This window comes from Stegostoma tigrinum, chromosome 1 (assembly GCF_030684315.1).
Source record: "Stegostoma tigrinum isolate sSteTig4 chromosome 1, sSteTig4.hap1, whole genome shotgun sequence".
NCBI lineage: Eukaryota > Metazoa > Chordata > Chondrichthyes > Orectolobiformes > Stegostomatidae > Stegostoma > Stegostoma tigrinum.
Window position 1 is genome coordinate 191,345,040 of NC_081354.1, and position 26,737 is coordinate 191,371,776.

General features: G+C 46.6%; 1 protein-coding gene across 1 annotated transcript in view; it reads right to left on the reverse strand.

Annotated features, from left to right (window-relative positions):
• Nucleotides 1-3,057: 3,057 nt before the first annotated feature.
• LOC132210502 (disintegrin and metalloproteinase domain-containing protein 9-like) overlaps nucleotides 3,058-26,737 on the reverse strand; it is a 60,520-nt gene continuing 36,840 nt past the window's right edge. The window contains exons 5-6 of the mRNA XM_059650860.1: nucleotides 18,519-18,611; nucleotides 3,058-3,241 (exon numbers count right to left, since the gene is read on the reverse strand). Coding sequence (XP_059506843.1) covers nucleotides 3,208-3,241; nucleotides 18,519-18,611 — 127 coding nt within the window. The 3' untranslated portion in view covers nucleotides 3,058-3,207. The remainder of the gene's footprint in view (nucleotides 3,242-18,518; nucleotides 18,612-26,737) is intronic.

Sequence of the window (26,737 nt, forward strand, 5' to 3'; positions counted from 1 at the left end):
GAGAGGAGTCTGATGAAGGGTCTAGGCCCGAAACTGATGAAGGGTCTAGGCCCGAAACGTCAGCTTTTGTGCTCCTGGGATGCTGCTGGGCCTGCTGTGTTCATCCAGCCTCACATTTTATTATCTTGGATTCTCCAGCATCTGCAGTTCCCATTATCTCTGATACTATAGATGTTAACCTGCGCTTTGTTTCCCACTGGGGCAAGTTTCACTATTCTCTGCCCTCCTATTTTCTATTTTAAAGTCCTGTTGACCAGCCTGTTTACCCTCTTCGCTGGAACATTGGTCCCAGCTCGATTCAGGTAGAGACCGTCCCAATGGTACAGATCCCTCCTGTTCCAATACTGATGCCAGTTCCCCATGAAAAGAAACCCCTCTTTCCCGCACCACTCTTTTAGCCATGTGTTTGCTTCCCTTATTCTCATGCCCCTACGCCAATTAACACGTGGCTCGGGCAGTAATCTGGAGATTATAATCCTTGAGGAACTGCTCTTTAAATTGGTTCCCAGCTCCTGATAATCTCTGAACAGGTCCTCTTTCCTTGTCTTGCCTACGTTGTTTGCTCTGGCTTAGACCACAACAACTGGATTCTCCCCCTCTCGCTCTAATATCCTTTCCAGACGGTCAGAAATATCCCTTCCCCTGGCGCCGGGCAGGCAACACACCATGCGGGACTCTCAATTCTGCTTACAAAGGATGCTACCTATCCCCCTAATTATAGAATCCCCTACAACACCACCTGTCTTTTTGCTCCCCCCTCTTGAATGACCTCCCCTATGACGGTGCAGTGGTCAGTTGGCTCATCCTCCCTGTGGCCCTTTTCCGTACCCACACATGGAGCAAGTACCTCGTACCTATTGTACAAGATCAAGAGCTGAGGATCCTCTGTTCCTGACTGCAGGATCCCTCAACCTGCCTCGCCTTCAGTCACACCCTGCTGTCCCTGGCCACTGACCAAATTTGAAGTATTTCATCTACCAGGTGTGACTGTCTCCTGAAACAAAGAATCCAGGTACTTCTCCCCCTCCCAGATGTGCTGCAGTGTTTAAAGCTCAGATTCCAGATCATCAATTCTGAGCCAGGGTTCTTCCAGCAACCAACACTGGCTGCAGATGTGGTCACTGCAGTTCGCAATGGGATCAGCCAGCTTCCAAATCATACAGCTACAGCTCATCACCTGCCCAGCCATCTCTACTTAGTTAATTGCTTTATTAATTTATAGCATTTAACATAATGGGTTAACTAAATTTGTTGATACTTCTTTCCTGGGTTCTTTTACAAATTTCGTGCAGATTTCCTGCCAGCGAATCAGGTCACAGCCTCCCTCTGACATCACTCGAGTATTTTTTTAGCAGCTTGTGCTCTGAGCTCAGGTCCTCTTTACTCACCTCTGCTCTGCTGCTCCTCCTTCCGCCAGCTTCCTGCGAAACAAAAGCAAAAAGGAACGAAAGAAAGGAAAAAGCTTGCCTTATTAACCCTCTGCACAGAGTCTTTTTTACTGGTTAGAGGAGGGTAGGTGGGAGACACTACACTTGTAGTGTTTCAGGTTTAGCCACAGCCAGAATATATGATTTTACTTACCCAGCAGTCCTCTTGCTCTATCCGGACTTGTGCCAATTAACAAGGAAGCAATGACAACATAGAAAGCAGGAAAGACACATAGTGCTTGGTGATGTGTTGTAAATAGATTAGATTAGATTCTCTACCGTGTGGAAACAGGCCCTTTGGCCCAACAAGTCTACACTGGCCCTTGAAGCATCCCACCCAGACCCATTCCCCTATAACCCACACACCCCTGAACACTACAGGCAATTTAGCATGTCCAATCCACCTAGCCTGCACATCTTTGGACTGTGGGAGAAAACTGGAGCACCCGGAGGAAACCCACGCTAACACGGGGAGAATGTGCAAACTCCACACAGACAGTCGCCTGAGGCTGGAATCGAACCCGGGTCCCTGGCACTGTGAGGCTGCAGTGCTAACCACTGAGCCACCGTGCCACTCCATATGATAATGATAATAAATATAATAATCTCTCACACAATATTTGTGAAAGGGCTGATCATTGACTTCAGGAAGCAGGTGGAGGACCTGCCCCTATCTCCAACAATAGAGCTGAGGTGGAGATGGTCAACAGCATCAAGTTCCTAGAAGTGATGATCACCAGCAGTGTGTCCTGGGCCACCCACACTGATGCAACGGTCAGAAAGGCACAACAATGCCTCTTCTTCCTCAGGAGGCTAAAGAAATTCAGCATGTCCATAGAACATTACAGCACAGTACAGGCCCTTTGGCCCTCGATGTTGGGCCGACCTGTCATACCGATCTCAAGCCCATCTAACCTACACTATTCCATGTACCTCTCCAACTTTTAGGGATGCACCATTGAAAGCATACTATCTGGATGCATCACAGTTTGGCAAGGCAACTGCTCTGCCCAGGATCGTAAGAAACTGCAAGGAGTTGTGAAAACAGCCTGATCCATCACTGAAGTCAATCTTCCATCCACTGACTCCATTTACACTTATCGCTGCCTCAGAAAAGCAGCCATCATCATCAAAGACCCTTCCCCACCCCGATTATAGTCTCTCCCAAAGTGTCACATCAGGTAGAAGATACAGAAGCTTAAAAGCATGTACCAATAGGTTCAAAAAGAGCTTCTTCCCCGCTGTCATTAAACTTATACATGGACACCTCAAGTTTCAAATCTAATGTTATCTTGCTTTTTGTACACCTTCTTTTCAGCCATAACTTTGTACTCCTCACTCTGTCCTTTCACCCTGTGATCTTTGCATGGTATGATCTGCCTCGACTACACGCAAAAACCAAACTTTTCACGTACTGATGTGATCATAATAAATCAAATCCAGCTGTTGCTATATTGACAACTTGATATAGCTGTGGTATTTAACGGGGCCTCGTGGAAACTGGAAATGTGGAATGGTGGAACTGCAGTGTCTGCTGGATCTACATGTATCATGGACAGAATTTATTCTCAGTGATTTTGATGCTGGTTCAAAAAGTATTTGAATAATATGGACTCACCTTCACCCCATATCTCCTCACACATGATGTTCGCAGCCTGACAAGCTCCACTACTGCAGTACAAGGTCCCACCTTCACACTCATAGCCATCTTTTAGATATACATTGTCGGGGCAATATGAGGAGATCCCTGAACAATACTCTTCCAAGTCGCATTCATTGCTCAACGGTCGACAAACTGTTCCCATTGGAAGAAACTGCAGAACAAAGACAGCGATAACATGAGAGCACATCGTCACTGGGAAATTCTTTAGAAACTGCTACAGCTGTACATCTGTGTTCCAAGTGAACCAGTTGCTATGGGAGTGTGTGCTGTATCAGAAACAAAAACAGAAATTGTTGAAGAAGCTCAATAGGTCTGACAGAATCTGTGTCCCTGGATGCCAAATGTTATCACTGATTTCTCTCCACAGATGTTGCCAGATGTATTGAGCTTTTCCAGCAATTTCTGTTTTTGTTTCAGATTTACAGTATTTGCAGGTTTTTTTTCAGTTTTTACTCAGTGTGTGCTTTATTTTTAATTCACGAATATGACATGGCGTTGCTGGCTGGCTAGTATCTGCCCTTGAGAAGGTAGTAGTGAGCTGCCTTCTTGAACCGCTGCAGATCATGTACAGGAGGTAGACATACAATGCCAGTAGGAGGGAATTCTGGGGATTTTGATCCAGCGAAAGTGAGGGAATAGAGACATGATAATGAAGGTGGGCAATGGCCTTGTTGTGTTATAAGACCATAAGACATAGGAACAGAAATTAGGTGATTCAGCCTATTGAGTCTACTCCGCTGTTCCATCACGACTGATAAGTTCCTCAACCCCATTCTTCTGCTTTCTCCTTGTAACCCTCGATATCCTTAATAATCAAGAGCGGATCTAGCTCAGTCTTAAATGTACTCAATGACCTGGCCTCCACAGCCTTATGTAGCGGTGAATTCCATAGATTCACCACCCTCTGGCTAAAGAAGTTTCTCCTTAGTCTCTCCTACCAATGGAAGCATCTTCCCAACATCCATTTTGTCCAGGCCATTCAGTATTCTGCAAGTTTCATTTAGATCCTGACTCATCCTTTTCAATTCCAATGAGTATAGTCCAGGAGTCCTCAAGCATTCATAGAACATAGAACATTACAGCACACTACAGGCCCTTCTGCCCTCAATATTGTGCCGACCTGTCATATCGATCTGAAGCCCATCTAACCTACACTATTCCATGTACATCCAAATGCTCATCCAATGACGACTTAAATTCCTCATATGTTAAGCTTTCCATTCCGGGGACCATTCTCGTGAACCTTCTCTGAACAAGCTCCAGGGCCAGTTCATCCTTCCTGAGATATGGGGCACAAAACTGCACATAATACTCCAAATGTGGCCTGACCAGAGCTTTATAAAGCCTCAGTAGTACATCCCTGCTTTTATATTCAACTCCTCTCAAAATAAATGCCAACATTGCATTTGCCTTCCTGATGACTGACTCAACCTGCAAGTTTACCTTGAGAGAATCCTGGACTAGAATTCCCAAGTCTCTCTGCACTTCAGATTTCTGAATTTTCTCCCCATTCAGAAAATAGTCCATGCTTTTAGTCTTCTTACCAAAGTGCATGGCTTCACACTTTCCCACATTGTACTCCCTGCCCCTCCACCTATCTCTGTATCATCTGCAAACTTGGCCAGAATGCCTACAGTTCCTTCATCGAGATCATTAATGTATAAAGTGAAAAGTTGTGGTCCTGCCGCTGACCCTTGTGGAACACCACTTGTCATCTGCTGCCATCCCAAGAAAGACCCCTTTATCCCCACTCACTACTTTCTGCCAGACAGCCAATCTTCAATTCATACTAACACCTTGCCTCTAACACCGTGTGCCCTTATCTTACTCAGCAGCCTCCTCTGTGCAACGCTATCAAAGGCCTGAGAGAGAGAGAGATAATGGGAACTGCAGATGCTGGAGATTCCAAGATAATAAAATGTGAGGCTGGATGAACACAGCAGGCCAAGCAGCATCTCAGGAGCACAAAAGCTGACGTTTCGGGCCTAGACCCTTCATCAGAGAGGGGGATGGGGGGAGGGAACTGAAATAAATAGGGAGAGAGGGGGAGGCGGACCGAAGATGGAGAGTAAAGAAGATAGGTGGAGAGGGTGTAGGTGGGGAGGTAGGGAGGGGATAGGTCAGTCCAGGGAAGACGGACAGGTCAAGGAGGTGGGATGAGGTTAGTAGGTAGCTGGGGGTGCGGCTTGGGGTGGGAGGAAGGGATGGGTGAGAGGAAGAACCGGTTAGGGAGGCAGAGACAGGTTGGACTGGTTTTGGGATGCAGTGGGTGGGGGGGAAGAGCTGGGCTGGTTGTGTGGTGCAGTGGGGGGAGGGGACGAACTGGGCTGGTTTAGGGATGCAGTAGGGGAAGGGGAGATTTTGAAACTGGTGAAGTCCACATTGATACCATATGGCTGCAGGGTTCCCAGGCGGAATATGAGTTGCTGTTCCTGCAACCTTCGGGTGGCATCATTGTGGCAGTGCAGGAGGCCCATGATGGACATGTCATCAAGAGAATGGGAGGGGGAGTGGAAATGGTTTGCGACTGGGAGGTGCAGTTGTTTGTTGCGAACTGAGCGCAGGTGTTCTGCAAAGCTATCAAAGGCCTTCTTGGTGTCTAGCTAGATAACATCCATTGACTCTCCTTTGTCTACTCTGCTCATTACGTCCTCAAAGAATTCTAACAGATTTTTCAAGCATGACCACCCCTGATGAAACCATGGTGACTTTGCCTGACTTTACCACACACTTCCAAATAATCAGAAATCTCATTGTTTATAATGGAATCCAAAATCGTAGCCATGATCAAGGTTAGGCTAATCAGCCTGTAATTTTCCATTTTTTGCCTTGCTCACTTTTAAAACAGTGGTGTCACGTTAGCGATTTTCCAGTCCTCTGAGACACTCTCTGACTCAAACAATTCCTGAAAGATCACTACTAATGCTTCCACTATCTCTTCAGCGATCTCCTTTAGAACTCTGGGGTGTAGTCCATCTGCTCCTGGTGATTTATCCAGCTTCAGGCCAGTCAGTTTTACTCGCACCTATTCTTTGGTGATGGCACCATACTCAGCTCTGCCCCGTGAGTCTCCTGAATTTTTGGGAGATTACTCATGCCTTCGACTGTGAAGGCTGACCCAAAATGATTGTTCACTTCCTCAGCCATTTCCTTGTTCCCTACTACCATCTCTCCACTGTCATTTTCCAATAGTCCAATGTCCGCTTTTGCCTCTCTTATGTATCGAAACAAACTATTTCAGTCATCATTTATATTACTGGCTAGCTTACCCTCATATTTAATCTCCTTCGTTTTTTTTGTTGCACTCTGTTGGTCTTTGTAAGCTTCCCCGTCCTCTGGTTTCCCACTGCCCTTTGCCACATTATGTGCTTTCCCTTTTGCTTTTATGCAATCCCTGACTTGCTTAGTCAGCCATGGTCGCCTCATCCTCCCTGGACCATGCTTTTTGTCCTCGAGATGAACTACAGCTACATCTCCTGAATTACTCCCAGAAACTCCTGCCACTGCTGTTCCACTGTCTTTCCTGCTCAGCTCCTCTTCCAGTCAATTCTGACCAGCTCCTCCCTCATGCCTCTGTAATCACCTTTATTCAGCTGTAATACCGTGACCTCTGGTTCAACCTTCTCCCTCTCAAATTGCGGAGTAATTTCTATCATCTTATGATCACTACCTCCTCAGGGCTCCTTTACCTTAAGCTTCTTTATCAAGTCTGTCTCATTGCACAACATTAAATCCAGTGAGTTTTGAGAAGATTTGTAGCTCAGGTTGAGGTTCTGGATGTGAGTTTGCTCGCTGAGCTGGAAGGTTCGTTTTCAGACGTTTAGTCACCATTCTAGGTAACATCATCAGTGAGCCTCCGACGAAGCGCTGGTGTTATGTCCCACTTTCTATTTATCTGTTTAGGTTTCCTTGGGGGAGTGATGTCATTTCCTACATTGGTGATGTCATTTCCTGTTCTTTTTCTCAGAGGGTGGTAGATGGGTTCCAAATCAATGTGTTTGTTGATGGACTTCCGGTTGGAATGCCATGCTTCTAGGAATTCTCGTGCACGTTTATACTAAATCCAGTATTGCCTGTTCCCTTGTGGGCTCCTCCACCAGCTGCTGCAAAAAGCCATCTCATAAACATTCCACAAACTCCTTTTCTCGCAATCCACTACCAACATGATTTTCCCAGTCTATCTGCATATTGAAATCCCCCATGACCACTGTGACTTTGCCGTTCCTACGCACCTTTTCTATTTCCTGCTGTATCTTGCGCTCCAGCTCCTGACGACTGCTTGGAGGCCCTACACAGCTCCAACTGTGGTTATTTTTTACTTTTGCGTTTCCTCAATAATACCCACACAGATTTTACACCACTTGACCCTGCTTTGTTTCTTCATATTGATTTAAGAACAAAGAAAATTATAGCACCGGAACAGGCCCTTCGGCCCTCCAAACCTGCAGTGATTGAGATCCTCTGTCTAACCTGTAATCTATTTTCTAACGGTCTGTGTCCATTTGCTCCCTGCCCATCCATGTACCTGTCCAAATATATCTTAAAAGATGCAAATGTGTCTGCGTCTACCACCTCCACTGGCAACATGTTCCAGGCACCCACCACCCTCTGTGTAAAGAACTTTCCACACATATCTCCCTTAAACTTTCCTTCTCTCATTCTGGGAAAAAGCTTTTTGCTATCCACCCTGTCTATACCCCTCATGATTTTGTAGACCTCAATCAGGTCCCCCCTCAATCTCCGTCTTTCTAATGAAAATAATCCTAATCTATTCAACCTCTCTTCATAGCCAGCACCCTCCATACCAGGCAACATCCTGGTGAACCTCCTCTGCACCCTCTCCAAAACATCCACATCCTTTTGGTAATGTGGCGACCAGAACTGTACACAGTACTCCAAATGTGGCCGAACCAAAGTCCTATACAACTGCAACATGACCTGCCAACTCTTGTACTCAATACCCTGTCCAATGAAGGAAAGCATGCCATATGCCTTCTTGACCACCCTATTGACCTGCGTTGTCACCTTCAGGGAACAATGGACCTGAACACCCAGATCTCTCTGTTCATCAATTTTCCCTAGGACTTTTCCATTTACTGTATAGTTTGCCCTTGAATTTGATCGTCCAAAATGCATCGCCTCGCATTTGCCCAGATTGAACTCCATCTGCCATTTATCTGCCCAACTCTCCATTCTATCTATATTCTGCTGTAATTTCTGACAGTCCCCTTCACCATCTGCTACTCCACCAATCTTAGTGTCATCAGCAAACTTGCTGATCAGACCACCTACACCTTCCTCCAGATCATTTACATATATCACAAACAACAGTGGTCCCAGCACAGATCCCTGTGGAACATCACTGGTTACAGGTCTCCAATATGAGAAACTCCCTTCTACTAGTACTCTCTGTCTCCTGTTGCCCAGCCAGTTTTTTATCCATCTGGCTAGCACTCCCTGGACCCCATGTGGCTTCACTTTCTCCATCAGCCTGCCATGGGGAACCTTATCAAACGCTTTACCGAAGTCCATGTATATGAGATCTACAGCCTTTCACTCATCAATCAACTTTGTCACGTCCTCCAAGAATTCCATTAAGTTGGTAAGACATGACCTTCCCTGCACAAAACCATGTTGAATATCACTGATAAGTCCACTTTCTTCCAAATGGGAATAGATCCCATCCCTCAGTATCTTCTCCAGTCGCTTCCCTACCAGTGACGTCAGGCACACCGGTCAATAATTACCCGGATTATCCTTGCTGCCCTTCTTAAACAAGGGGACAACATTAGCAAGTCTCCAGTCCTCCGGGACCTCACCCGTGTCTAAGGATGCTGCCATGATATCTGTTAAGGCCCCGGCTATTTCCTCTCTCGCTTCCCTCAGAAACCTGGGATAGATCCCATCCAGGCCTGGGGACTTGTCTACCTTAATTTCTTTTAGGATACCTAACACTTCCTCCTTCCTTATGTCAACTTCACCTAGAGTAAGCAAACATCTATCCCTAACCTCAACATCTATCATGTCCCTCTCCTCGGTGAATACCGATGCAAAGTACTCGTTAAGAATGTCTCCCATTTTCTCTGACTCAGCGCATAACTTTCCTTCTTTGTCCTTAAGTGAGCCAATCCTTTCTCTCGTTACCCTCTTGCTCTTTATATATGAATAAAAGGCTTTGGGATTTTCCTTAACCATGTTTGCCAGCAATATCTCATGTCCTCTCTTAGGCCTCTCAATGCCTCATTTCAGATTCGCTCTACATTCCCGATATTCTTGCAAAGCTTCGTCTGTCTTCAGTCGCCGCGACCTCATGTATGCTTCCTTTTTCCTCTTGGCTAGTCTCACAATTTCGCCTGTCATCCATGGTTCCTTAATCTTGCCATTTCTATCCCTCATTTTCACAGGAACATGTCTCTCCTGCACTCTAATCAACCTCTCCTTAAAAGCCTCCCACATATCAAATGTGGATTTACCTTCAAACAGTTTCTCCCAATCTGCATTCCTCAGATCCTGCCCAATCTTGATATAGTTGGCCTTCTCCCAGTTTAGTACTCTTCCTTTAGGACCACTCCCATCCTTGTCCATGAGAATTGTAAATCTTACGGAATTGTGTTTGCTATTTCCAAAGTAGTCCCCTACTGTAATATCAACCACCTGGCCGGGTTCATTCCCCAACACCAGGTCCAGTGTGGCCCCTTCCCGAGTTGGACTACATACATACTGCTCTAGAAAACCCCCCTGGACACACCTTACAAATTCTGCTCCATCTTGACCCCGAACACTGAGTGAATCCTAGTCAATGTTGGGAAAATTAAAATCTCCCATCACCACCACCCTGTTTCTCCTACACCTTTCCATTATCTGTTTACATATTTGTACCTCTATCTCACGCTCGCTGTTGGGAGGCCTGTAGTACAGTCCCAACACTGTTACTGCATCCTTCTTATTTCTGAGTTCTACCCATATTGCCTCACTGCTGGAGTCCTCCATGGGGCCCTCCTTCAGTACCGCTGTGATATCGTCATTGACCAGTACTGCAACTCCTCCACCCCTTTTACCTCCCTCTCCATCCCACCTGAAGCATCAATATCCTGGGACAACTAGTTGCCAGTCATGCCCTTCCCTCAACCAAGTCTCAGTAATCGCAATAACATCATACCTCCAGGTACCGATCCAAGCCCTAAGCTCATCTGACTGATCTACTACACTTCTCGCATTAAAACAAATGCACCTCAGGCCACCTGTCCCTTTATGTTCATCATCTGCTCCCCGACTACTATTCCGTTTAGTCACACTGACTCCATCATCTAGTTTCCTGCAGGCTATCGTTATTACCTCTTTTCTGTCCAATATTTGGTTCCTATCCCCCTGCCACATTAGTTTAAACCTTCACCCACAGCATTAGCAAAAGCACCCCCAAGGACATTGGTTCCAGTCCGGCTCAGGTGTAGACCGTCCAATTTGTAATAGTCCTACCTTCCCCAGAACTGGTTCCAATGTCCCAAAAATCTGAACCCCTCCCACCTGCACCATCTCTATAGCCACGCATTCATCCTGGCTATTCTTTCATTTCTGCGCTGACTAGAATGTGGCACTGGTAGCAATCCTGAGATTCCCCTTCAGAATGTTCTGCAGCCGATCAGAGACATCCCTGACCCGTGCACCTGGGAGGCAACATACCATTCGGGAGTCCCGTTTTGACCGCAGAACTGCCTATATCTACTCCCCTTACAATTGAATCCCCAATGACTATCGCCCTTCTACTCTTTTTTTTCCGCCCTTCTGTACAGCAGATCCAGCCATGGTGCCATGAACCTGGCTTCTGCTGCCTTCTCCTGGTGAGCCATCTCCCCCAACAGTATCCAAAAGGGAATACCTGTTTTGGAGGGAGATGACCGCAGCAGACACCTGCACTGCCTTCCAGCTCTTCCTCTGCCTTTTGGTGACCCATTCCCTTTCTCCCTCAGCAATCCTAATCTGTGGTGTGGCCAACTTGCTAAATGTGCTATCCACGACCCCCTCAGCATCGCGTTTGCTGCAAAGTGAGTCCATCCGCAGCTCCAGAGCCGTCATGCGGTCTAACAAGAGCTGCAGCTGGACACAATTCCTGCACCTGAGGAGTCAGGGTCATCAGCCCTGTCCATGAGCTCCCACACTGAGCAAGAACATAGAACATAGAACATTACAGCACAGTGCAGGCCCTTCGGCCCTCGATTTTGTGCCGACCTGTCATACCGATCTCAAGCCCATCTAACCTACACTATTCCATGTACGTCCATATGTTTATCCAATGACGACTTAAATGTACCTAAAGTTGGCGAATCTACTACCGTTGCAGGCAAAGCGTTCCATTCCCTTACTACTCTCTGAGTAAAGAAACTACCTCTGACATCTGTCCTATATCTTTCACCTCTCAATTTAAAGCTATGCCCCCTCGTGCTCGCCGTCACCATCCATGGAAAAATGTTCTCCCTATCCACCCTATCTAACCCTCTGATTATTTTATATGTTTCAATTAAGTTACCTCTCAACCTTCTTCTCTCTAATGAAAACAGCCTCAAGTCCCTCAGCCTTTCCTCATAAGACCTTCCCTCCATATCAGGCAACATCCTAGTAAATCTCCTCTGCACACTTTCCAAAGCTTCCGCATCCTTCTTATAATGCGGTGACCAGAACTGTACGCAATACTCCAAGTGCGGCCGGACCAGAGTTTTGTACAGCTTCACCATAACCTCTTGGTTCCGGAACTCGATCTGTCTATTAATAAAAGCTAAAACACTGTATGCCTTCTTAACAGGCCTGTCAACCTGCGTGGCAACTTTCAAGGATCTGTGTACATGGACACCGAGATCTCTCTGCTCATCTACACTATCAAGAATCTTACCATTCGCCCAGTACTTTGCCTTCCGGTTACTCCTACCAAAGTGCATCACCTCACACTTGTCTGCATTAAACTCCATTTGCCACCCCTCAGCCCAGCTCTGCAGCTTATTTATGTCTCTCTGCAACCTACAGCATCCTTCGTCACTATCCACAACTCCACCGACCTTAGTGTCATCTGCAAATTTACTAACGCATCCTTCTACGCCCTCATCCAGGTCATTTAGGAAAATGACAAACAGCAGTGGACCCAACACCGACCCTTGCGGTACACCACTAGTAACTGCTCTCCAGGATGAACATTTCCCATCAACTACCACGCTCTGTCTTCTTTCAGCAAGCCAATGTCCGATCCAAACTGCTATATCTCCCACAATTCCATTCCTCCGCATTTTGTACAATAGCCTATTGTGGGGAACCTTATCGAACGCCTTGCTGAAATCCATATACACCACATCAACCGGTTTACTCTCACAACACGGGTGTGAGATTTTCCTGATATTATTAAACTTAATTAGATAAATGAAAAAGGAACCAAAATGTTTTTGGCAATCACATGATACATAACTTAATTTCACTTCTCACTGATAAGACAACCCCACCCCCTCGGCCCACCTGTCTTTCTTTTCGATAGGATGTGCACCCTTGGATAGTCAGTTCCCAATCCTGATCGCCCTGCAGCCACGTTTCCGTGATGCTTACAGCATCATACCTGCCAGTTTCAATCTGTGCCACAAGCTCATTTACCTTATTCCTTATATTAACCCTCCGTCTTCTCCTTTTCATTTGTGTTTCCGGTATTTGATTGTTGTTACTTGTCTTTTAATCCAGAAACTCAGCTAACGCTCTGGGGACTTGGGCTCAAATCTTACCACAGCAGATGGTGGAATTTGAAATGAATAACTTAAAAACGGTCTGGGCATTGAAAATCTACTGATCACTATTAATTCATTGTTGATTGTCTAAAAACCCATCTGGTTCACAAATGTCCTTTAAGGAAGGAAATCTTGCCACCTTCATCTGGTCTGGCTGACATGTGACTCCAGGCCCACAGCAATGTGATTGACTCTCAGCTGCCCTCTGAAATGGCAGAGCAAGCCACTCACTTGTACCAGAAGTATCAGAAATAAGGCGGATGAACTTAGAGCATGGGCCTGTACTAGGAACTACGATGTTGTGGCAATTACAGAAACTTGGGTAACTCGGGTAGAGGAATGGTTGTTGGAAGTTCCGGGATTTGGATGCTTTAAAAGAAATAGAGAGAGTGGAAAAAGAGGCGGGGGAGTGGCATTGCTAGTCAGGGCAAGTATAGCAGCTACTGAAAGGCAGTTCAAGAATTAGATGTCTACTGAATCAGTTTGAGTTGAGGTTCGGAGCAAGAAAGGAGCAGTTACTTTGTTGGAGTTTTTTTACATACCCCCTAATAGTTGCAGTGGAGTGGAGGAGTGGATTGGGAAGCAGATACTGGAAAGGTGCAGAAGTCACAGGGTTGTCGTCATGGGTGACTTCAACTTTCCAAATATTGATTGGAAACTTTTTAGTTGTAATAGTTTAGGTGGAATGGATTTTGTCCAGTGCATTCAGTAGGTAGATAGACCAACACGAGGAGAGGTCGCTTTGGATTTGGTGCTTGGCAACGAACCGGGTCAAATGTTAGACCTGTTGGAAGGAGAACATTTTGGCAGTAGCGATCATAACTCTGTTACTTTTACAATAGTCATGGAATGGATAGGGACATATGGCAGGGTAAGGTTTATAATTGGGGGAAGGGTAATTACAATTCTGTTAGGCAAGAACTGGGTAACATTAAATGGGAACAGATGCTGTCAGGGAAGGGCACTATAAAAATAGAACATAGAACATAGAACATAGAACAGTACAGCACAGAACAGGCCCTTCAGCCCACAATGTTGTGCCGACCATTGATCCTCATGTATGCACCCTCAAATTTCTGTGACCATATACATGTCCAGCAGTCTCTTAAATGACCCCAATGACCTTGCTTCCACAACTGCTGCTGGCAACGCATTCCATGCTCCCACAACTCTCTGCGTAAAGAACCTGCCTCTGACATCCCCTCTATACTTTCCACCAACCAGCTTAAAACTATGACCCCTCGTGCTAGCCATTTCTGCCCTGGGAAATAGTCTCTGGCTATCAACTCTATCTATGCCTCTCATTATCTTGTATACCTCAATTAGGTCCCCTCTCCTCCTCCTTTTCTCCAATGAAAAGAGACCGAGCTCAGTCAACCTCTCTTCATAAGATAAGCCCTCCAGTCCAGGCAGCATCCTGGTAAACTTCCTCTGAACCCTCTCCAAAGCATCCACATCTTTCCTATAATAGGGCGCCCAGAACTGGATGCAGTATTCCAAGTGCGGTCTAACCAAAGTTTTATAGAGCTGCAACAAGATCTCACGACTCTTAAACTCAATCCCCCTGTTCATGAAAGCCAAAACACCATATGCTTTCTTAACAACCCTGTCCACTTGGGTGGCCATTTTAAGGGATCTATGTATCTGCACACCAAGATCCCTCTGTTCCTCCACGCTGCCAAGAATCCTATCCTTAATCCTGTACTCAGCTTTCAAATTCGACCTTCCAAAATGCATCACCTCGCATTTATCCAGGTTGAACTCCATCTGCCACCTCTCAGCCCATCTCTGCATCCTGTCAATGTCCCGCTGCAGCCTACAACAGCCCTCTACACTGTCAACGACACCTCCGACCTTTGTGTCGTCTGCAAACTTGCTGACCCATCCTTCAATCCCCTCGTCCAAGTCATTAATAAAAATTACAAACAGTAGAGGCCCAAGGACAGAGCCCTGTGGAACCCCACTCACCACTGACTTCCAGGCAGAATATTTTCCTTCTACTACCACACGCTGTCTTCTGTTGGCCAGCCAATTCTGTATCCAAGCAGCTAAGTTCCCCTGTATCCCATTCCTCCTGACCTTCTGAATGAGCCTACCATGGGGAACCTTATCAAATGCCTTACTGAAGTGTGGGGATTGTTTAAGGAATGCATGCTGCGTGTGCTCGATACATTTGTCCCTAGCAGGCAGGGAAGATGTGGTCGAGTGAGGGAGCCTTGGTTCTCGAGAGAGGTCAATGACTGGTTAAGAGGAAGAAGGATGCTTATGTAAGGTTTAGGAAACAAGGAACAGAAAATGCTCTAGAGGTACACAAGTTAGCCTGGAAGGAGCTGAAGAAAGGACTTAGGAGAGCAAAAAGGGGGCATAAGAAAACCTTGGCTGATAGGGTCAAGGAAAACCCCAAGGCTTTTTACCTGTATATGCAGGACAAGAGAATGACCAGAGAAAGGGTAGGGCCGATCAAGGATTGTAAAGGGAATTTGTGCACAGAGCCTAAAGAGAGAGGCAAAGTCCTTAATGAATACTTTTCTTGAATATTCACAACTGAGAGGGACTTAGTTATAGAGGAGGATGTTGTGAAGCAGGCATGTAATCTAGAGGAGGTTGATGTTAGTAAAGAAGATGTACTAGGAATTCTGAGCAAGTTGAAGATAGACAAGTCCCCCGTGCCTGATGGGATTTATCCAAGGATTCTATGGGAAGCAAGGGACAAAATCGCTGGGCTTTTGGCGATGATCTTTTTGTCCTCACTGTCCATGGGAATAGAGGCGGAAGATTGGAAAGAGGCAAACATCATTCCCTTGTTCAAAAAAGGGAACAGGGATAACTCCAAAAATTACAGGCCAGTTAGTTTTATGTCAGTGGTGGGCAAATTATTGGAAAGGGCTCTGACAGACAGGATTTATAATCACATGGAAAAGCACAGTTTGATTCGTGATAGTTAGCACGGATTTGTGAGGGTTGATCATGCCTCACAAACCTTACTGAATTCTTTGAAGAGGAGACCAAACATGTGGATGAAGATAGAGCAGTGGATGTGGTACACATGGATTTAAGTAAGGTGTTTGATAAGGTTCCCCATGGTAGGCTCATACAATCAATAAGGAAACATGAGATAGGGGGAAATGTGGCATATCGGATTCAGAATTGGCTGACCCTTAGAAGGCAAAAGGTGGTAGTGGATGGAAAATATTCAACATGATGCTCAGTTACGAGTGGTGTACCACAAGGATCTGTTCTGGCTCCTCTTTTTGTGATTTTTGTAAATGATTTGGATGAAGGAGTGGAAGGGTGGATTAGCAAGTTCCCAAAACCAGCCCAGCTCGTCCCCGCCTCCCTAACCTGTTCTTCCTCTCACCTATCCCCCCCTCCCACCCCAAGCCGCACCTCCATTTCCCATCTACTAACCTCATCCTGCCTCCTTGGCCTGTCCGTCCTCCCAGGGCTGACCTATCCTTGCCCCACCTCCCCCACCTATACTCTCCTCTCCACCTATCTTCTCCTCTATCCATCTTTGGTCCGCCTCCCCCTGTCTCCCTATTTATTTCAGAACCCTCACCCTATCCCCCTCTCTGATGAAGGGTCTAGGCCCAAAACGTCAGCTTTTGTGCTCCTGAGATGCTGCTTGGCCTGCTGTGTTCATCCAGCTTCACACTTTGTTATATTGATAGGATGCAGAGCTGGGCTGTGAAGTGGCAGATGGAGTTTAACCCTGAAAAGTGTGAGGTGGTTCATTTTGGAAGGACAAACTTGAAAGCAGAATACAGGGTTAACGGAAAGAGTCTTGGCAGTGTGGAGGAGCAGAGGGATCTTGGGGTTCATGTTCACAGTTCCCTGAAAGCTGCCACCCAGGTGGGTAGAGTTGTTAAGAAGGAGGATGGTGAGTTAGCCTTCATTAATAGAGAGATCGAGTTCAAGATCCATGAAGTTATGCTCCAGCTATACAAAAGCCTGGTTTGGCCATGTTTGGTGCATTGTGTCCAGTTCTGGTTGCCTCACTACAGGAAAGATGTGGAAGTGTTGGAAAAGGGTCAGAGGAAATTTACCAGGATGTTGCCTGGAATGGAGGGAAGGTCTTACAAGGAAAGGTTGAGAGAGCTAGGGCTTTTCTCTTTAGAACGACAAAGGATGGAGGTGACTCAACAGATGTGTACAAAATGATCACAGGAATAGATAGAGTAAACAGCCAGAGACTTTTTCCTCGGGTGGAGGCAGCTATTATGAGGCAACATAGTTTTAAAGTGAGTGGAGGTAGATATAGGGGAGATGTCAGAGGTACGTTGTTTACTCAGAGAGTAGTAGGGGCATGGAATGAATTGCCGGAGAGGGTAGTGGAGTCGGCCTCATTTGGGGCATTTAAACGTCTGTTGGATAGGCACATGGATGATAGTATAAGGTAGGGGTGGAGGTTAGACAGACCAGAGTGCGGGACTCAATTACTAGGGGTCATGAGTTCAAAGTGAGAGGAGGAAAATTTATGGGAGATATGTGTGGAAAGTTCTTAACACAGAGGGTGGTGGGTGCCTGGAACGCGTTGCCAGTGGAGGTGGTAGACGTAGACACGATCGCATCTTTTAAGATGTATCTGGACAGGTACATGGATGGGCGAGGAGCAAAGGGATACAGACCCTTAGAAAATAGATTGTAGGCTTAGACAGTGGATCTCAATCGGTGCAGGCTTGGAGGGCCGAAGGGCCTGTTTCTGTGCTGTAATTTTCTTTGTTCGTTCCTTTGTACTTCCCATCAACCACCACCCTCTGTCTTCTTACAGCTATCCAATTTCTGATCCAAACCTCTAAATCACCCTCAATTCCATGCCTCCATATTTTCTGCAATAGCCTGCCGTGGGGAACCTTATCAAACACTTTACTGAAATCCAAATACACCACATCAACTGCTTTACCCTCATCTACCTATTCGGTCACCTTCAAAAAGAACTCAATTAGGTTTGTGAGGCATGACCTTACCAGATGTGTACAGGAATTGTTCTGTTACTAAATATATGACAAACAAACTGATAACAAACCTGTTTGAGGTATTTAAGTAAATTGAACCATTGCCAATCCAGTACACGTGGGAAATCTGTATTGCACAAGCAATGCAACAATCTAAAGCCCACAGTTTGAATCACCAGGCGACCTCGTTTTATGTGAAATCAGAAATCATACAATAACAGGTTATAGTCCAATAGGTTTATTTGAAATCACAAACTTTTGGGGTCCTGTTCCTTTGTCATGTTGGTCTATAACATAATGTCATGTCACCAGTGTGCTTCTGTCCAGGACTTTATGATCTCTACATCCTTTGCTTGTTGTGATCTGCCTGTACCGCTCATAAACAAAGATTTTCACTGTATTTTGGTCCATATAACAGAAAATCAATCACTTATGACTTTGTCCACTTTAATCCAACACCGGCACATCCACATCCTTTTGTGTTGTGTATTTGTATGAACCCCTCTTCTCTCCTCTTTCCCAGGTACAACATTCTCCAAACCAATCACAACTGTCAACGTCTCTCATCCCATCCCATCTGCATGAGGAGTTTTTAGTTTGATTGTGAAGTGAATGAGCAATGTTAAAGGTAACAGTGCCCCCCAACCAGTTTCCTGACACACTGTTCTTACTCTGCATTTATCTGCATGGCACAGGGAGGGACCAATTTGAACTTTACCTTACAGTCTTCACAGCAGAGCTCAGTGGATGAGCATTGCGCCCCAGGTTTGAGTTTACATGTTGCAGCCTCACAGCAGGCGTCTTCACACTCCTAAGGAGAAACAAACAAACGTACTGAAGGAGGGCCCCATGGAGGACTCAAGCAGTGAGGCAATATGGATGGAACTCAGAAATAGGAAGGGTGCAGTAACAATGCTGGGGCTGTACTACAGGCCTCCCAACAGCGAGCGTGAGATAGAGGCACAAATATGTAAACAGATAATGGAAAGGTGTAGGAGAAACAGGGTGGTGGTGATGGGAGATTTTAATTTTCCCAATATTGACTGGGATTCACTCAGTGTTATGGGTCAAGATGGAGCAGAATTTGTAAGGTGTGTCCAGGAGGGTTTTCTAGAGCAGTATGTATGTAGTCCAACTCGGGAAGGGGCCACACTGGACCTGGTGTTGGGGAATGAACCCGGCCAGGTGATTGATATTACAGTAGGGGACTACTTTGGAAATAGCAAACACGATTCCATAAGATTTACAATACTCACGGACAAGGATGGGAGTGGTCCTAAAGGAAGAGTACCAAACTGGGGGAAGGCCAACTATACCAAGATTTGGCAGGATCTGAGGAATGTAGATTGGGAGAAACTGTTTGAAGGTAACTCCACATTTGATATGTGGGAGGCTTTTAAGGAGAGGTTGATTAGCGTGAAGGAGAGACATGTTCCTGTTAAAATGAAGAATAGAAATGGCAAGATTAAGGAACCATGGATGACAGGTGAAATTGTGAGACAAGCCCAAAGAAAAAAGGAAGCATACATAAGGTCTAGGCGACTGAAGACAGACGAAGCTTTGCAAGAATATCAGGAACGTAGAGCGAATCTGAAATGAGGCATTGAGAGGGCTAAGAGAGGACATGAGATATTGCTGGCAAACATGGTTAAGGAAAATCCCAAAGCCTTTTATTCATATATAAAGAGCAAAAGTGTAACTAGAGAAAGGATTGGCCCACTGAAGGACAAAGAAAGTAAGTTATGCGCTGAGTCAGAGAAAATGGGTGACATTCTTAACGCGAACTTTGCATCAGTATTCACCAAGGAGAGGGACATGACAGCTGTTGAGGTTAGGGATAGATGTTTGCTTACTCTAGGTCAAGTTGACATAAGGAAGGAGGAAGTGTTGGGTATCCTAAAAGACATTAAGGTGGACAAGACCCCAGGTCTTTGTGGTTTAAGAAGTAAAGAAGTTAAGAAGGGTAGCAAGGATAATCCAGGTAATTATCGACCAGTGAGCCTGATGTCAGTGGTAGGGAAGCTACTGGAGAAGACACTGAGGGATAGGATCTATTCCCATTTGGAAGAAAAAGGGCTTATCAGTCATAGGCAACATGGTTTTGTACAGAGATAATGGGAACTGCAGATGCTGGAGAATACCAAGATAATAAAATGTGAGGCTAGATGAACACAGCAGGCCAAGCAGCATCTCAGGAGCACAAAAGCTGACGTTTCGGGCCTGGACCCTTCATCAGAGAGGGGGATGGGGAGAGGGAACTGGAATAAATAGGGAGAGAGGGGGAGGCGGACCAAAGATGGAGAGAAAAGAAGATAGGTGGAGAGAGTATAGGTGGGGAGGTAGGGAGGGGATAGGTCAGTCCAGGGAAGACGGACAGGTCAAGGAGGTGGGATGAGGTTAGTAGGTAGATGGGGGTGCGGCTTGGGGTGGGAGGAAGGGATGGGTGAGAGGAAGAACCGGTTAGGGAGGCAGAGACAGGTTGGACTGGTTTTGGGATGCAGTGGGTGGGGGGGAAGAGCTGGGCTGGTTGTGTGGTGCAGTGGGGGGAGGGGATGAACTGGGCTGGTTGAGGGATGCCGTAGGGGAAGGGGAGATTTTGAAACTGGTGAAGTCCACATTGATACCATTAGGCTGCAGGGTTCCCAGGCGGAATATGAGTTGCTGTTCCTGCAACCTTCGGGTGGCATCATTGTGGCAGTGCAGGAGGCCCATGATGGACATGTCATCTAGAGAATGGGAGGGGGAGTGGAAATGGTTTGCGATTGGGAGGTGCAGTTGTTTGTTGCGAACTGAGCGGAGGTGCTCTGAAAAGCGGTCTCCAAGCCTCCGCTTGGTTTCCCCAATGTAGAGGAAGCCACACCGGGTACAGTGGATGCAGTATACCACATTGGCAGATGTGCAGGTGAACCTCTGCTTAATGTGGAATGTCATCTTGGGGCCTGGGATAGGGGTGAGGGAGGAGGTGTGTGGGCAAGTGTAGCATTTCCTGCAGTTGCAGGGGAAGGTGCCGGGTGTGGTGGGGTTGGAGGACAGTGTGGAGCGAACTAGGGAGTCACGGAGAGAGTGGTCTCTCAGCCCTCCGCTTCTTCCTGTCCCGCAGGCCCGACCAGTCCCCCTCCACCGACACCCTCATCCGCCTAGCTGAACTCGTCCTCACCCTCAACAACTTCTCTTTTGACTCCTCCCACTTCCTACAGACTAAGGGGGTGGCCATGGGCACCCGCATGGGCCCCAGCTATGCCTGCCTCTTTGTAGGTTACGTGGAACAGTCCCTCTTCCGCACCTACACAGGCCCCAAACCCCACCTCTTCCTCCGGTACATTGATGACTGTATCGGCGCCGCCTCTTGCTCCCCAGAGGAGCTCGAACAGTTCATCCACTTCACCAACACCTTCCACCCCAACCTTCAGTTCACCTGGGCTATCTCCAGCACATCCATCACCTTCCTGGACCTCTCAGTCTCCATCTCAGGCAACCAGCTTGTAACTGATGTCCATTGCAAGCCCACCGACTCCCACAGCTACCTAGAATACACCTCCTCCCACCCAACATCCTGCAAAAATTCCATCCGCTATTCCCAATTCCTCCGCCTCCGCCGCATCTGCTCCCACGATAAGACATTCCACTCCCGCACATCTCAGATGTCCAAGTTCTTCAAGGACCGCAACTTTCCCCCCACAGTAATCGAGAACGCCCTTGACCGCGTCTCCCGTATTTCCCGCAACACATCCCTCACCACCCCCCCCACAACCGCCCAAAGAGGATCCCCCTCGTTCTCACACACCACCCTACCAACCTCCAGATACAACGCATCATCCTCCAACACTTCCGCCATTTACAATCCAACCCCACCACCTAAGACATTTTTCCATCCCCACCCCTGTCTGCTTTCCGGAGAGACCACTCTCTCCGTGACTCCCTTGTTCGCTCCACACTGCCCTGCAACCCCACCACACCCAGCACCTTCCCCTGCAACCGCAGGAAATGCTACACTTGCCCCCACACCTCCTCCCTCACCCCTATCCCAGGCCTCAAGATGACATTCCACATTAAGCAGAGGTTCACCTGCACATCTGCCAATGTGGTATACTGCATCCACTGTACCCGGTGTGGCTTCCTCTACACTGGGGAAACCAAGCGGAGGCTTGGAGACCGCTTTGCAGAACACCTCCGCTCAGTTCGCAACAAACAACTGCACCTCCCAGTCGCAAACCATTTCCACTCCCCCTCCCATTCTCTAGATGACATGTCCGTCATGGGCCTCCTGCAGTGCCACAATGATGCCACCCGAAGGTTGCAGGAACAGCAACTCATATTCCGCCTGGGAACCCTGCAGCCTAATGGTATCAATGTGGACTTCACCAGTTTCAAAATCTCCCCCCCACCCACTGCATCCCAAAACCAGTCCAACCTGTCTCTGCCTCCCTAACCGGTTCTTCCTCTCATCCATCCCTTCCTCCCACCCCAAGCCGCACCCCCATCTACCTACTAACCTCATCCCACCTCCTTGACCTGTCCGTCTTCCCTGGACTGACCTCTCCCCTCCCTACCTCCCCACCTATACTCTCTCCACCTATCTTCTTTTCTCTCATCTTCGGTCCGCCTCCCCCTCTCTCCCTATTTATTCCAGTTCCCTCTCCCCATCCCCCTCTCTGATGAAGGGTCTAGGCCCGAAACGTCAACTTTTGTGCTCCTGAGATGCTGCTTGGCCTGCTGTGTTCATCCAGCCTCACATTTTATTATCATGGTTTTGTACAGGGAAGGTCATGTCTTACCAACTTAATAGAATTCTTTGAGCACGTGATAAAGTTGTTTGATGAGGGGAAAGCTATAGATGTCATATACATGGGCTTCAGTAAGGAGTTTGATCAGGTTCCCCATGGCAGGCTGATGGAGAAAGTGAAGTCAAATGGGGTCCATGGAGTGCTAGCTTGATGGATAAAAAACTGGCTAGGCAACAGGAGACAGAGAGTAGTAGCAGAAGGGAGCTTCTCAAATTGGAGACCTGTGACCAGTGGTGTTCCACAGGGGTCTGTGCTGGGACCACTGTTGTTTGTGATATACGTAAATGATTTGGAGGAAGGTCTAGGCGGTCTGATCAGCAAGTTTGCAGATGACACTAAGATTGGTGGAGTAGCAGATAGTGAAGGGGACTGTCAGAGATTACAGCAGAATATAGATAGACTGGAGAGTTGGGCAGATAAATGGCAGATGGAGTTCAATCTGGGCAAATGCGAGGTGATGCATTTTGGACGGGTGATGCATTTTGGACGATCAAATTCAAGGGCGCACTATACAGTAAATGGCAATGTCCTGGGGAAAATTGATAAACAGAGATATCTGGGTCCTCAGGTCCATTGTTCCCTGAAGGTGACAATGCAGGTCAATAGGGTGGTCAAGAAGGCATATGGCATGCTTTACTTCATTGGACGGGGTATTGAGTACAAGAGTTGGCAGGTCATGTTGCAGTTGTATAGGAATTTGGTTCGGCCACATTTGGAATACTGTGTACAGTTCCGGTCGCCACATTACCAAAAGGATGTGGATACTTTGGGGAGGGTGCAAAGGAGGTTCACCAGGATGTTGCCTGGTATGGAAGGTGCTGGCTATGAAGAGAGGTTGAGTAGATTAGGATTATTTTCATTAGAAAGACAGAGATTGATGGGGGACGTGACTGAGGTCTACAAAATCATGAGGGGTATAGACAGGGTGGGTAGCAAGAAGCTTTTATCCCAGAGTGGGGGACTCAATTACTAGGGGTCATGAGTTCAAAGTGAGAGGAGGAAAGTTAAAGGGAGATATGCGTGGAAAGTTCTTTACACAGAGGGTGGTGGGTGCCTGGAACGCGTTGCCAGCGGAGGTGGTAGACGCAGACACGTTAGCGTCTTTTAAGATGTATCTGGACAGGTACATGGATGGACAGGGAGCAAATGGACACAGACCCTTAGAAAAGAGATGACAGGTTAGACAGAGGATCTCGATCGGTGCAGGCTTGGAGGGCCGAAGGGCCTGTTCCTTTGCTGTAATTTTCTTTGTTCTTTGAAAGAGAAGGATGGCGGTACAGTGGTTAGCAGTGACCTGGGTTCAATTACACAATCAGGTGGCTGACTGTGTGAGTTTCCTCTGGGTGCTCTGGTTTCCTTCCACAGGCCAAAATCATGCAGGTTAGGTGGATTGGCCATGCTAAATTGCCCCATGGTGTCCAGGGATGTATAGGCTGGGTGGATTAACCATTGGATACTGTAGGAGAATGGATGTGAGTGGGATGATCTTCAGAGGGTCAGTGTAGCCTCTATTGTCGAAATGACCAGCTTCCTCACTGTAGGCATTCTATGATTCTATGGGCAAAGGTGAGAATTCATGTGAACCCAGAAGCCACTACTCAGTTTTTCAGTGCCAGTCCTGTTGTCATATGCTTTCTTCTATTGGAGACTATCCAAACAGCATTGAAAGGGCTGGAATACCGTGGAGATCATTTAAGTGGTGCCAAATGAAGAATGGGCAGTACCCATAGCGCCAGCAGTGAAATTGGATGAAATCATTCCCATCTTTGGGAATTACAAGCTGAATGTGAATCAGGCCATGAAACAGGCTCACTCCCACCCACACCCCTACCCTCACACATAAAGATCTAGGTATAAAACTGGAAGGGAGTGGTTTAACAGGTGAACAGATGGCCCAGAGTCTGAACAGCTCAGCACAAAACCAGAGTTGTCAGGCCCTTTCAGGACAACACGCAAAGCACAAAACATCCAGCTAGATAAAGGAAAGCCCACACTTGTCCTGGCTTGTGTATTCAGAATATGGCTAGCAGACCCACTGGCATCCTGGGTTGTCATCATGGTCATGTTTGGAGAGGGGAACATCCCCATTACAAATCAGGATTTTCTCCAATTCCTCCCTCTCACTGAACCCTTGGTTCCATTATAATTCTGGGAAGTTCTTTAAGTTCTTTTTTTGTGAAGACAGAAACAAAGTCTGTGTTCAATTCTCATGCCTGTTCTTTGTTTCACATTTAATTTCTCCTTTTCTAAGCATAAGGGACTCGTATTTGTCTTCTCATACTCTACTTTCCACCCATTGATCGATCGTTTTACCCTCTTTTGCTGAATTCTAAATCATTCCCAATCCTAAGGTTTGCTGCGCTTTCTGACAATTTTTCATATCTCCTCTTTAGATCTAATTCCATCACTAGTTTCTTTTTAAGTCACTGCTGAGCCTTTTTTCCATTAGTGAGCAATGAACAATTGTAATTTAAGCATATATTTGATCTTTCTGTTTTTTTATGTTTCTATCATCCTTAAATGTTAGCCATTGTCTTTCCACCCAGAAAGACAAGATGCAGCAAATACATGGGAGCAGCACACTCTGCAAATTTTCTTCCAAGGTCATCATCTTGACTTGGAAATATATCACCATTCCTTCAGTGTTCCTTGGTCAAAATCCTGGAATTTCGCCCCTCAGAAATTTATGGGTCAATCCACAGCACACGGACTGCAGAAGTTCAAGCAGGCAGCTCAGCACCACCTTCTCAAGGGGCAACTGGGGGTGAGCAATAAATGCTGACCCAGTCAGCACCATCCACATCCCACAAATGAATAAAAAGGGAATTAACTGAACTGTAACAGTAAGTTTCTGGAGAAACTGGTTTTGATTAAAAGAGACACCAAATGATAAGTTCTTTCCAATGAGCTGTTTCCTTGGTTGCTCAGTTTAAGGCGCATAAGCTACCAGCCGGTCTGTCGAACGGAAACCCCTGGTAATGCACAGCATGGTTTGGATCATCCCAGCAGGATCGAAGGGTTGGGAGCCCATAAAGTGGTTGCCAAGTTCTTCAGGCTTGACCATAGCTGGGTTTGCAATCAGACACAGGTGTATAGCAACTAAACTTTTTTAATAAATCCGATCAACTCAAATGATAAAAGCCAGCAGCTGCCAGAAAGAACTCATTCCTATCATCCACTTTTCTTACCGAAGGTTGGCCACAGTCACATTGCTCATCTTTCTCTGTGAACATGTTTCCACACGTGGGACCCCCAACCAGTTTATGAAAGTCCGGCAGACTTGACAGACATACTCCATGGCCATTGAGCAAGAAGTTCTCAAAATCACTTTTGCTGCAGCTACTGAAACTTACTGGCCATGGTGTACTGGAAAACAGAAAACATAAGAAACAGGAATTTACAGTCAGCCAATTCTCGGCTTGAATGTGCTCTAAGAGGCAATAAGATCGTGGCTGATCTTTCTCTGAGACTCCACATTCTCACAGTCTCCCATTGTCTCTCATTCCCTTAGTATCGCACAATTCTTGAAGATACTCAAAATGGAATATTCACAGGACTGACTATCAGATGGAGAATCCAAAACATACACAAACTGAAGACAGCAAGAACTGCAGTTGCTGTAGTCAGAGTCAATGTAATGTGGATCTGAAGGAACACAGCAGGTCAGGCAGCATCAGAGGAGCAGGAAAGGCAACATTTTGGGCCTAGGCCCATCATTAGGACTGGTGAACAGTCGAGGCCTGAAATGTTGATTCTTCTGCTCCTCTGATGCTGCCCGACGTGCTGTGTTCCTCCAGTTCCACATTGTATCGACAAAAACTGAAGACATTTATCCTTATCTCAGTCTTACATTGCTGTCCCTTTATTCTGAGACTATACCCTCTGGTCCTAGACTCTCCCATGAAGGGAAACACCCTCTCAGCATTTACCCTGTCAAGTCCCTTCCGAATCCTACATGTTTCAATGAGATACAGTCATGGAGTCAGAGAGCTGCACAGCGCTGAAGCAGACACTTCGGTCCAACTCATCCATGCAGACCAGATGTCCCAAATCAATCTCATCCTATTTGTTAGCATTTGGCCCACATCCATCTAAACCCTTCCCATTCGTATATATATTCAGATATCTTTTAAATGTAATTGTGCCAGCATCC